Source organism: Salvia splendens, chromosome 18, assembly GCF_004379255.2.
Source record: "Salvia splendens isolate huo1 chromosome 18, SspV2, whole genome shotgun sequence".
Lineage (NCBI taxonomy): Eukaryota > Viridiplantae > Streptophyta > Magnoliopsida > Lamiales > Lamiaceae > Salvia > Salvia splendens.
In genome coordinates, this window is record NC_056049.1 from 691275 (window position 1) to 703674 (window position 12400).

At 39.2% G+C, this 12400-nt stretch overlaps 1 protein-coding gene and 1 non-coding gene across 2 annotated transcripts; both read left to right on the top strand.

Moving 5' to 3' along the window:
* Window positions 1-916: 916 nt before the first annotated feature.
* LOC121777991 (cyclic nucleotide-gated ion channel 4-like) lies at window positions 917-5786 on the top strand. The gene is made up of 6 exons (XM_042175346.1): window positions 917-1623; window positions 3404-3622; window positions 3730-4043; window positions 4301-4409; window positions 4588-4911; window positions 5144-5786. Exons 1-6 carry the CDS (start codon window positions 1129-1131, stop codon window positions 5657-5659), a joined length of 1977 nt encoding a protein of 658 aa, XP_042031280.1. The 5' UTR covers window positions 917-1128; the 3' UTR covers window positions 5660-5786.
* A 2949-nt stretch (window positions 5787-8735) lies between these two features.
* Window positions 8736-8808, top strand: TRNAR-ACG. Its single transcript has one exon. It is a non-coding gene; the product is annotated as a tRNA-Arg (tRNA).
* The last annotated feature ends 3592 nt before the right edge of the window (window positions 8809-12400 follow it).

Here is a 12400-nt window from a genome sequence, read left to right on the forward strand (position 1 = left end):
ATATAAAGGAACACAAGATATACGAACATCTATTAACCCTTGAATTGCGAAGATCTACAATAGATATGTTTGAAGAATTAATTTACAAAATCTCAAAACTTCATATTGAAATACGAATAGAGATTTATGAGAAACGAGACAACTCAACGAGAATTCTTTAAATTCGAAAGTGAAGGCGCAAGTGGTACATTTATATTTATAGATCGAGTACAATTTAAAAAACATTTAATGGTGTCACACATTAATAATTAAAATTATCCTTCTTGACTTGAATTTTTGTGTACAACTAGTATATCTCACTATTACAGCAGATGAAATCCAATGTCCCATAATTTTAGTGCAACACTAAAATATTTATTATTAATAATTATAAAATTACAAACTCCCAGCTTTAAAAATAATTACATCATAAGATTATACTAACGCATAGAAATCGTTCAAACTGAGAAAAAAGATGAAAGATAAGTTAAATTGGAACCCAAAATGTGTTACACTATAACTCAAGAATGATATCACATGGCACTATGCATCTACACATGATGATGTTTGATTGCTCAAGATGAACTTGTACATATATTGCTTGAATTACTCGAGAATATCCTAGATTAAATATCAATTTTTAGAACAACATTTATACATAAACTCAATCATGTATGTATCAATCTGAACACAAATAAAAATGTTCAATTAGACTAAAACATCTTTTAATTTATTATAGTAACACCTAACTCAACCTATGTACAATTAAAAGAAAATGGACATATTACTTTCCTACTGTCAGATTTCCAAAAAACATAAGTAGCAAGTAAATACAAACGTCACATACATCATACATCAATTTTGACACAACTAAATTTAAAAAAAAAATACTATTATTATAAGAATATCCTCCACCATAAAATAAAACCTCAACCTGAAAAAAAACAAAACACCAAATAACTCCAAAACAAAGCCGTGAAATCGACGTATAACCACAGGGCCATTTCCGTAATTCCACACCCATCTCCTCCTTCCCATATCTGCAATCAAAATTCCTTCATCTCAGCCTTCACCAACCTCGTATTCCCCCCTCTCCCCACCAGATTCAAAATCCAATCCCTAATTCACCACCAATAAACTGAATCAACCATGCCGAATCGCCAAGAGCAGCAAGGCCTCGGCTACAATTACGCCACCAGCTCCGATTCCGACGATCCAGAAGAATTGGAAGAAGAGGAAGCTATCAATTCGGAAATCTGCAGCGGCAATTGTGGATTCCTCCGCCTCGAGCGGCGGCTCTGGGGGCGAGTCCTCGACCCCAGGGCCGCGTGGGTGCAGGAGTGGAACCGCCTCTTCCTCCTCGTGTGCGCGGTGGGGCTGTTTGTGGACCCGCTATTCTTCTACACGCTGTCGATAAGCGAGAGCTGCATGTGCCTCTTCGTCGACGGGTGGTTCGCCGTCACCGTCACCGTCCTGCGCTGCATGATCGACGCGCTGCACCTCTGGAACGTGTGGCTGCAGTTCAACATGAACCGCAGCCCGGACGACCGGAGAGTGCATGACCGCGCCTCGGTCGCCTTCAAGTACCTCAAGTCGCGCAAGGGCTTCTCGTTCGACCTCTTCGTCATCCTCCCCTTGCCCCAGGTCAGTCATTCGATCGCAAAGATTTACGATATTTTACTAAAGGAAATGTGGACTGAAAATTGTCATAGCCGCATATCGTATCGAAAATGTCGTCATGAGTAAATATGATACTGTTGCCTTATCCAACTTTTTCAGTGTACGGAAATTTTGGTATGGTCAACTTTTTTTATATTGATATCGATTTTAGAGCACCCACAACAGTGAGCACTCACCATCCGTCCGTCCTTGTCGCTGGCAAGGACACTCCTATCCGCCGCTGCGCTCTTGCCGCTGGCACGGACGTGCTCTTAGCATAGAGCACGGCCGTGCCAGCGAGCAGGGCGACGTGACGTGTTTCTATTGGCAGTTGACATTTTTTTTTAAATCGAAAATAATACAAAAAAAAAATTCGAATTCTAAAAAATATAGCCGTTTTATTACCATTTTTTTGAATTTTTTTTAAATTTAAAAAAAATTAATCTCAAAATCATCTATAAATACACACATTCATCATCCATTTGGACGAAATTCGGCCACTTATGAATTTAATTATGTAATTTTTATTTTTTAGGAGTTTAATTGTGTAATTTTTAATTTTTATGATTTTAATTATGTAATTTTTAATTTTTATGATTTTAATTATGTAATTTTTATTTTTTTTATAATTTGTAATATTATTCCGGGTATTTTTAATGCATTTTACTTTTGCGGAAATATTTTTATTTAAATTGAATAATAGAATGGTGGGACCCTTGTGCTCGTACTTGCGGAAGAGAAAGCTATGGGTGTTGTGCTCTTGCCTAAGAGCAAGCAGAAAAAAGTGGGGTCGGGTCCACAACCGTGCTAGTTGGCAAGAGCACGGTTGTGGATGCTCTTAGTGCGCGTACTGAAATACCGTTAAAACTACATTAGCTTATACATTCAAAACAGTAAATTGTACACGTTGTGCGTAATTTAATTTCGTGGGGTGGGGCCGGCCGGCACCCCATCAATTTTGAAACTTTGTAGGGATATTTTAGTAATTCTATGTTAAAATTATAGTTACTGAAAATATTACTACTACTATTATTTAATTAAATTTGAAATTTTTATTTGGATTTCAAAATAATTTTTGCTTAGAACCTAGAAAATGTCTTCTTAGGTCCAACGTGAAAAATTTTACTCCTATAATATTTGGCTTATGTCATTAATCGAGTAGCACAATTTATTGCACTGAACGTATAAAGTCACAGTATATTGTTCTTATTTGAACTAGACCGCATATTGTGCAATGTAGTTTTTATGAAGCAACAAGACAAAATATGATGTTGAAATTGTGTTTGTGTATTAATATGATAGCTTCACACCGATTGTTTCTCACAAGCTCATATGATTGTTTATGTCCTCTTGTGTTTGTTTGTGTTGACTCGTGTCACAACATCGTCTCCTCACCATGCAATAAGTTACTCTATTTATCTAGTTTTATTTTTAATATTACAACTATAGTCCTCACCATTTTTCCACAACGGTTAACGTAGTAGTATATTTCAATAGTGGGGTGGAGATATATGTGATGCATGCATAGTATTAAAATCTTAAAATAACTAATAATATAATTATTTACCTCAGATTACCAAATCATTTTATCAGAAGAGTTAGTAAAAAAATGGTTTTAGTTCGTATGAAATTGATGTCTAGAAATCATAAAAATAGTTGAGCCACAGAACATAATTTAAGCGTGTGATGAAAGTGATAAAATTGTTATATGTTTGATGAATTTGTAAGATTGTACTAGAATTGATATGAGATATATTTGGTGCAGATAGTAATCTGGGTGATCATCCCGAAGCTTCTAGAAAGAGGATGGACGACGGTGGTGATGACGGTGTTGTTGGTAATGTTCGTGTTCCAATACTTGCCCAAAATCTACCACTCGGTGTGCCTGCTCCGCCGCATGCAAAATTTCTCCGGCACCTACATTTTCAGCTCCGTTTGGTGGGGCATTGCTCTCAACATGATCGCCTACTTTGTGGCGTCCCACGTAAGTACTCTGACAACGTTCCTTTGTTCTAGCTAAACGAATAACTGCAACTTAATTGGTAAGATGTTTTTTGTTTTCTCGTTCGTTCACTCCATGCTGCAAACCAGGCTGTAGGGGCGTGCTGGTACTTGCTAGGCATCCAGCGAGGTGCGAGATGCTTGAGGGATCAATGCACGACGACCAAAGGCTGCGACATAAAAATGATGGCATGTCAACATTCAATTTACTATGGGAATAAAGATCTCATTAGTGATAGAACGAGATTCATATGGGGAGAGAATAGGCATGCGAGGTCTTCATGCCTTCAAAATTACGACAATTTTGACTATGGCGTTTATAAGTGGACCGTGCAGCTCGTCACCAATAATAACCGTCTCGAGAAAGTACTGTTTCCCATATTTTGGGGACTGATGACTCTCAGGTATGACATACCATTATTTTGGTCCTCAGATAGCCGTTATAGATAGTGAAAATTTAAAATATTGCATCTTGTTAACAAGTTGTGGTGTGCAACATCCTAGTACAACCGGTACAATTCGTACTGGGTGTAATAGGATGAATGGGCAAGTCATGGCGCGCAACTTGAACGGTAACATTTGGTTTCTACTATCCGATTTGCATATCTTGCACCATTAACTATTTTTGATTTAGGAAATGATGATATTGTAAATGGAACAGTACTTTTGGGAACCTAGAGAGCACGACTGACTGGTTAGAAGTGGTGTTCATTATTATTGTCCTCACCACCGGACTGTTGCTCGTCACAATGTTAATCGGTAACATCAAGGTACGTAAATTAAATCTTTCGAGTAGTTGAAATCAATTCAATGAAATATTTAGGGGGACGACCAGACTGCCATGAGCACCTAATTTTTCTTTAGGGTCGACCAGACACGAATTGCCCGCCCCCCCTTGTTACAATTTTACCTCTTAAAAAGACATGTGTCGTTGTTGTACATGACTAGGTTTTCTTGCACGCGACTACGTCGAAGAAGCAAGCGATGCAGTTGAAGATGCGGAATATAGAATGGTGGATGAGAAAGAGGCGGCTGCCGCAGGCATTCAAGCAGAGGGTGCGCAACTACGAGAGGCAACGGTGGGCGGCGATGCGCGGGGTCGATGAATGTGAGATGACTCGGAATCTTCCAGAAGGCCTCAGGAGAGACATCAAGTATCATCTGTGTTTGGACTTGGTGAGACAGGTGCCATTGTTCCAGCACATGGACAATCTCGTGCTCGAGAACATATGTGACCGAGTCAAATCTCTCATTTTCACAAAGGGAGAAACGGTACGTCAAAATTCACTTGCTTTTATTCATTTATTTGAAGCTCAACAAATCAAACTTTGAATTCTAAGTACTACTATATAGAATTAACGACGTCAATAATAGTAACTCCTAAGGTATTGGAAATTGGAATAAGAATAAACATATAAAACAAAACAAATAACAATAGTACATAATTAAAACAAAAGTTATGATAATAACGCTAAACGTGAATCAAACGTGACGTTTCTTTCAGATATCAAGAGAAGGCGATCCGGTGCAAAGAATGCTCTTCATCGTGCGAGGCCATCTCCAAAGCAGCCAATTCCTCCGCGACGGCGTGAAGAGCTGCTGCATGCTCGGCCCGGGGAACTTCTCGGGAGACGAGCTCCTGTCGTGGTGCCTGAGGAGGCCATTCGTGGAGAGGCTCCCGCCGTCCTCCTCGTCCCTGGTGACCCTGGAGACGACGGAGGCCTTCGGGCTCGAGGCGGAGGACGTGAAGTACGTGACGCAGCACTTCCGGTACACGTTCGTGAGCGAGAAGGTGAAGAGGAGCGCGAGGTACTACTCGCCCGGGTGGCGGACGTGGGCGGCCGTGGCGATCCAGCTGGCGTGGAGGCGGTACCGGCACCGCCTCACGCTCACTTCGCTCTCTTTTATAAGGCCTCGGCGGCCGCTGTCGAGGTGCTCGTCGCTTGGGGAGGATAGGCTTAGGCTTTACACGGCTTTGCTCACTTCTCCTAAGCCTAATCATGATGATTTTGATTTTTGAATTTTGATTTTGTTTTTGGTGTGTGTTGATTTGTGGGGTTTTGTCATGTCTTCATTCTTGTAGGCGTTGTTTATTATTGGGAAAAGTGATGATAATTAATTTGAACTCGAATAATCAATTTCCGTGACCTCCGGGTTCTGTTTTGGGATCTTATTCTGATCCTTTCGGCGAGAGAAATAGGGAGTGAGAGAGTGCAGGGATTTTGGTGTGTGTCTCTGAAATCTTCCTTTTGAGTGCTGAAACTTTTGGGTGTTCTAAGTTGAGAGGATACAGTAGAAGGAGAGAGAGAAGTCGATGGTTTTGGGTGGAGGTTTTTGATTCATTCTTCTGTTATCATTTTAATCAATCAATGAATGAAATAGTATTTTGATCCTAATTCTGACACCCCACGTTTTGGTTCTGAAGTCGCTGCTCGACGGGAAGCTTCCGCGCACAGCCGCCCAGATCTTATCTCCGTCGACCCTCACGGGCGCCTTATCATCTTCGCCGACCCTCATGTGCGCCGGATTCACTTTATCTTGCTATTTTCCGTTTTATCGATTCATTAAGGATTTAGGTCCTTAACAACTGGTGCTTTCATCCCGTGCTCATCCTCCATCTTCGTTCATCCATATCCCCCAAATAAGTCACCAATATAAAAATAATAATTAAATTTCAGTCGCCACACCACCATCACAGCCACACCTAATCCTCCATATTCTTTCATCAGTAACCCAAACACTCAGTCATCAAAACAAAAATTCCCACTTACGTATTCCCTATTTTCCACCTCCATCTTCTTTCATATATTATTTCATGGCCGCTCTCCGAACCTGCTGGGACTCGCCATATCGGTCCCACCACCAGTGATTGGGGCAGCCCAGATAGGCACCGTGGGACCTGCCAGGACAGAGACGATCGAGGGGAGTCTGAACTTATGACCAGCCTCAGCCACCACATCTCCGAGGGATGCCTTCTCGCCTCGAGAGGCCAAACCAGCAAACCTACAGGCAGACACCGCACTAAACTGGAATGGGGCGTTATGAACAACTAATCAATCTATTGGATGCAGCTACCTCCAAGCTGGAATCACGATGTGAAGAAATCAATCGTCGTGTGAAAAGTTTGCAAGCGTCAAAAGCAGTGTATGGACGGCAACCCTATGCAGATTTTGATTTGGGAGCGCCTAGGCGTCGTCCAACTTGCTGGGATCCGCCCTTCCAAACTTCTAGTTGCCGTGTTGGAGAAACTCGTGCTCCTCCGCTGATGGAACCACCACTATACCGGCAGTCGCCCTTCACCGACTTGAATTCTTCATACGAGCAGTCGAGGCAATACACGACCTCGACTTGTAGGCACCCGCCTATTAGTTGGACGTGCCCCCACAAAATCCCCATGTCGAGTAGCACTAATGGCTGCACAAATACAAACCTTTGCGGTCTATACAACCACCGCCGCTCGGCAGCGCCACTGCCTACTGCGGCTGCACCGCCGCCGCCAAGGCAATCAGATCGTCTGCTACAGCAGTCAAGTCCGGCATCATCTTTAGAGCTGCCGCCCTACGCCTCACCAGGGGCTTACCGGCCCTTGCAACCACTGCCCGTGACAGCTCCGTTATTGGTCGCTAATCCACATCCACAAGTTGTTGTCCCGAGCTCATTGAAAAAGGAGAAGGAAGAATTGTTAGACAATTTGCCATCTCCACCAGCCGTGTTCTCTCCGTCGTGCAACCCCAATTTTAGTAGAAAAAAGAGTTTTTGTTGGAAGATGGTATTGCGAGAGAAAGGATAACCGTAGAGGAAGAGAAGTCGACTTCAATCATGAAGGAAACAAATCTACACAGTGGTGTTGAGAATGGGTTGATGGAGAAGGTTGTGAATCGCCTTCACCAAGTAACGTATCCATCCGTCATGGTCTATGCACTTACCTATGGTAGACCGTGTGCCAGCGTACGGGTTGGCCAGTCTAGTGACTTGGTTTGTGGCCACATTCCATGTCATGTATGTGCAGATATGGTTAACGTCTATGAGAAAATGACTGATCAGTCGACTTTTTACAATGGGAATGATTTTAGTGCCTCGGGCCTTTCTAAAGCTAAAACCCCGATGGTTACTTATTGATGGCATGAAAAATATTCTTTTGATAACTTATTTTCGGCATAAGTCCACTGAGTATTTTTATAGTACTCAGCCTTGCATGTGTTTTCCTTATGTGCAGGTTGAGCGGCGACAAGCATCTGCTGGTGTTGAGCACAAATAAAATTGGAGCCCTTTTTGGTTGTCTTTAAACTTTGGGTGTCGTTGTGTCTTCATACATGACGACACTCCTTCTCTTGAACGCTTCCGCTGGGATATTATTTTTACTCATTATTCGATTGACTTTGAACCTACTTATTTTCGAAGAATTTAAGACTTGATGTGTTTTGGATAATGTTAAACCCTTGTCGTTTTTGAATAATAAGTGTTGGTCAAACTCTCTTTAATGAAACCCTAGTCTTTTTCTTCGCCTGGTTTAAATTTCTTTAAGTCGCGACCACCCGTATTTATTAACCCTAAAGGGCGGTCGTGACACAATTACTCTCATGGAGGATAAAAAATTGGAACCAAACCATGGAAATAAAGTTGATGTAGAATATAAAATCGTAGAGAAGATTTATTTTATGTGGAAAACCCATATCGAGAAAAGCTACTACAAGATTGAATTTTAGATATTTTTCAACAAGGGTAGGCATAGTAAGGGTCAAAAGGGGCCTAAGACCCTAATAAGTTATTCTTTTTCTTTCTATAAATATAATCAGGTTAAATCTCCACACTAAGCATCGGTTTCTATCTGAACCACCAGATTCAAAGGGCAGGAGGGGTTATGGAGAAATTAAAAAAGGAATAGAAGAGTGAAAATGACGACTAACAGATTTGTACAAAATTATTTATCTTTTTCACCATTATTGTCGATATATTATATGTAGCCTCCACCAAATAAAAAATTATGTGTTCATCCATGTCCCTTAGACCTTTACTTGTACTACAGCAGGTTTGCATAATTCTCCCTATATTAGGTGTCCAATCATATAACGAACAAGCAAACAAACATCAACAAAGACTCTGTGGCCCAATGGATAAGGCGCTGGTCTACGGAACCAGAGATTCTGGGTTCGATCCCCAGCAGAGTCGTTGTTGAACTTTATATTAAAATGTTTTTGCTTTATTTTCATAAAAATAAATGGTGCTTCTTCCCCTAAAGTTGTTTCATTTTTTTGTATCATTATAATGCTACTGCAATTGCCACAAATAGGAGATATTTATGGAGTGATTTGGTCTCATCTCATGTCAAAGTTTGGGAGTGATTCAAAACCGAAAAATCATTCAAATGGTATTCAAAATCTTGAATTTTGATGTATACAAAATACTCTCGTTTTGAATGGATTGTGATGTAGAGAGATTAAGAGCATAGATTATTGAGCCAAAGCGTGGACCAAATGCCCATTACGGCCCATTACGAAGACCAAAAGGGTTAAAAGGAATTATATTTGATTTTTTTATAGACGATTAGTCGGTTTAGGATTAACCAATTTGGATAATAGTTAGCCGATTAATTGAACAAAATAGTCTTTCGAGTACGTGAAGACTTGGGAGAATGTTGGCCATTGCGAAACGTGAGCAAATAATGGAGAAGCCGTCAGACTGAAGAGAACGAAACACAGCTCCGGCAGCCAATTATGCACCCCGTTCCAAGTGACGACGAGCCTTGGCAATTAGACAAAGGACGTCTAACCCAATGTGAAGGGGAAGGCGACGACCACAAGCAGGGCAACATCTAACGACCTCAATAGTATGAAAGATACATGGACTAGACTAGGGTATTGGACTTTAATAAATCAGAGTTGAACTTTAATTAATTAATTAATTAATGCAGATAAGAGGAAACAAATCCATTAGCCTAAAGCATGTGGTGTAATTAGTATATACATATTTCTATTGTAGAGAAATAGTATCATCAGATCATTTAAAATATGGATTTATTTTTTTTTTATCAAAAAGTGGGTTCAATCAAAGATTGTCTAGCTTTCACAAATGAGCGAACACATCTAAAGATTATATAATCATTCATTTCATTTGTATAACTTTGTTAATATATCTTTTGGTAATGCTAACTTTGTTAATATTAATAACATGAAAAAGTGCTGAATTGTAAAATAATCCCAACAAAACCACATCCAATCATTGTGCTTTTTGGTCATTAGATTAACAAAATACAAAAACTTGAACGCACATAAATGAGCAATAAATAATTGTAAAAAGAGTGACAAAAAAATCCAGTGAGAAAGTAGTAGACTAGTAATTAGCGAACACGTCATCCAACGGGGCCCACTTTCCCGAACCGGCTTCCACGCCTAGTACAAATCCACAGACGATCCTCAACCCAAACAGCTAACGGTAAGAATCATTTTTTTACTTGATATGGCATGGGTGGTCCCCCTAAGCCCAACCCCTCTCTCTTCATATCATTGGTCTATTCCGCTGTGGGCGCGGTGTAGGGGATCTTTCCTCGGCCAAGCGAAGGCGGCTCTAGCTGGCACGTGCCGGGAGACACGTGTTTGGTTGTTCGATTTTGGAGAGACACGACGGATTTTGGGGCTCTTCCACCAACACCAACCTCTGCATAGAATTCCAATTTTCGGGCTATGCGCCCAAACACTACCCTGCATTTTTCAAAAGAAAATTCAGTCACATTTATTTTCATCATTATACGAGATTATTTACTTGATTTGTGAAAACTATCCATCCTACAAGACATATAAAAATAGTAAAAAAAAACTGTAAAACTTTATTTCCCACTGTTTTCTATTATAAAGGTTTGACCAGATTCTGATTTTATGCATACAAATAAACAAATAAAGGTTATGGAGTACTCTCTCCGTCCCGAGCTACTCGCTCATTTCCTTTTCGGCTCGGAGATTAAGGAATGAGTGTATAGGAAAGTCAAAAATGACGGCTGTAGGTGAAATTTTTTACTAAAAATGGAAAGAGTGCAAGTAACTTGGGACGTCCAAAAAGGAAATAAGTGCGAGTAGTGCGGGACGGAGGGAGTACTATATAGCAGGAATATATCCTTTTGGAATGTCGCATTATAAATAACCTATTATAAAAAAAAAGATGTTTTTATACACACAAAGTTACTTAATTTAGTAGAACTGTCACTTTACACACCAAACAAAACTTGTTTAAACTACATGTCCAAACCAAATTAAATAGACTACTTACAATGAGACGAAGAGATCACTACATTTATTCAATTGATTATTAGTTAAATAAATACTAGCACTCACCAAATCATTCATTTGAAAACATTGTCACAGCTTTAAAAAAAACAATGTACAAAAATGAATTTCATCCTATATCACTATAAATGGAACTGCTAGTAATCAAATACTAGTAATTAGTAGTCACAAAAATAGTTAATTTGAAAATATTATTACAACTTTGGGAAAAAAACATTCTCTAAATTATTGTCATCTTATATCACTATAAATGGAACTACTAAAATCATCCATAGAAATTGAAATTAAGTGACAATGTCACATCCATATAAGCTATAGCAATATACATCAAACTTTATTAGAAACAAACTTTTATAATAGTAATAAAATAGCAACCAGCTTTTGTAGAGAAAGAGAAAGCATAGGATAATTATGAGGAAATGCAGAGGAGGAAAGGTGAGGCAAATCTGAGTGTGTATGAGTGCTGGAAATGGTGACACATCCTATTCCTAACACTCAAAACATGAACAACCAAAACAAGTAAGCCTGTGGTTCATATCTTGCAGCCCTACGTTCTCATCTTCATGCTTTTCGCCTCGACAGTATGCTATTTTAGGGAATCAATTCATGTATGTATATATCTATGTATGTATGCATGTATGTGTGTGTGTGTGTGTGTGTGTTCAATAATCAAATACACAATGTTTGTGTGAGTATGGATTTCAAACTGATCTTATTATGGTATTATTTCAAAAGCATAGGTTTTGACTACTGCTAGGTGTTGGGGATCATGATTGCTTTTTTTAAGAGTACTTACAACATGTGAGAGTAATAAAGTAATATCTTTATGTTTAGACATTTATTCTTAATTTGGAACAAAAATCTAGGATGATCTTATGTTCGAATTCTTAACTTAAATAGGCCAATAGTTTTGTTAAAACACACACACACACACACAGTAGCTTATAAGTACTCATGTTACACTAAACGATATCACTATAAATGGATCTTATGTTCGTTTTGCATATAATACTTACACTCGGATGCAACTTTGTTTAAGGTAATTAATGTGTTTAGTTTAATTGAGTAAAATAAGACACTTTAGATCTTACTAGGACTTGTGGCACTATACTGAAGCACTTCACAAACATTATTCATAAATTTGGTAGCTATTTTTACATTTTGTGTTCCTACATGCCCCAACAACTTAGAAGCACTTCACGGAAACTATTTATTTTTCCCGTTTCTTATTTTTAAAATAAAAGCATCACAATCTAAACCAGTCCAGATGGGCGCGTGACATGCACGTCCACACCTTTACACGTACAATTGACCTGCGACGTAGCAATTTTTACACGACGTTGCACGTATCCTTAATGAGTTGCTTTTATTTTGACCATGATTAAATAGAATTATAAAGTAAAATTCTTAAAAACTTATATTGGGTGATATATTAGGGTTTTGGAAATAAATGGCTGGATATATTTGTTTTCACAGTACTGAAT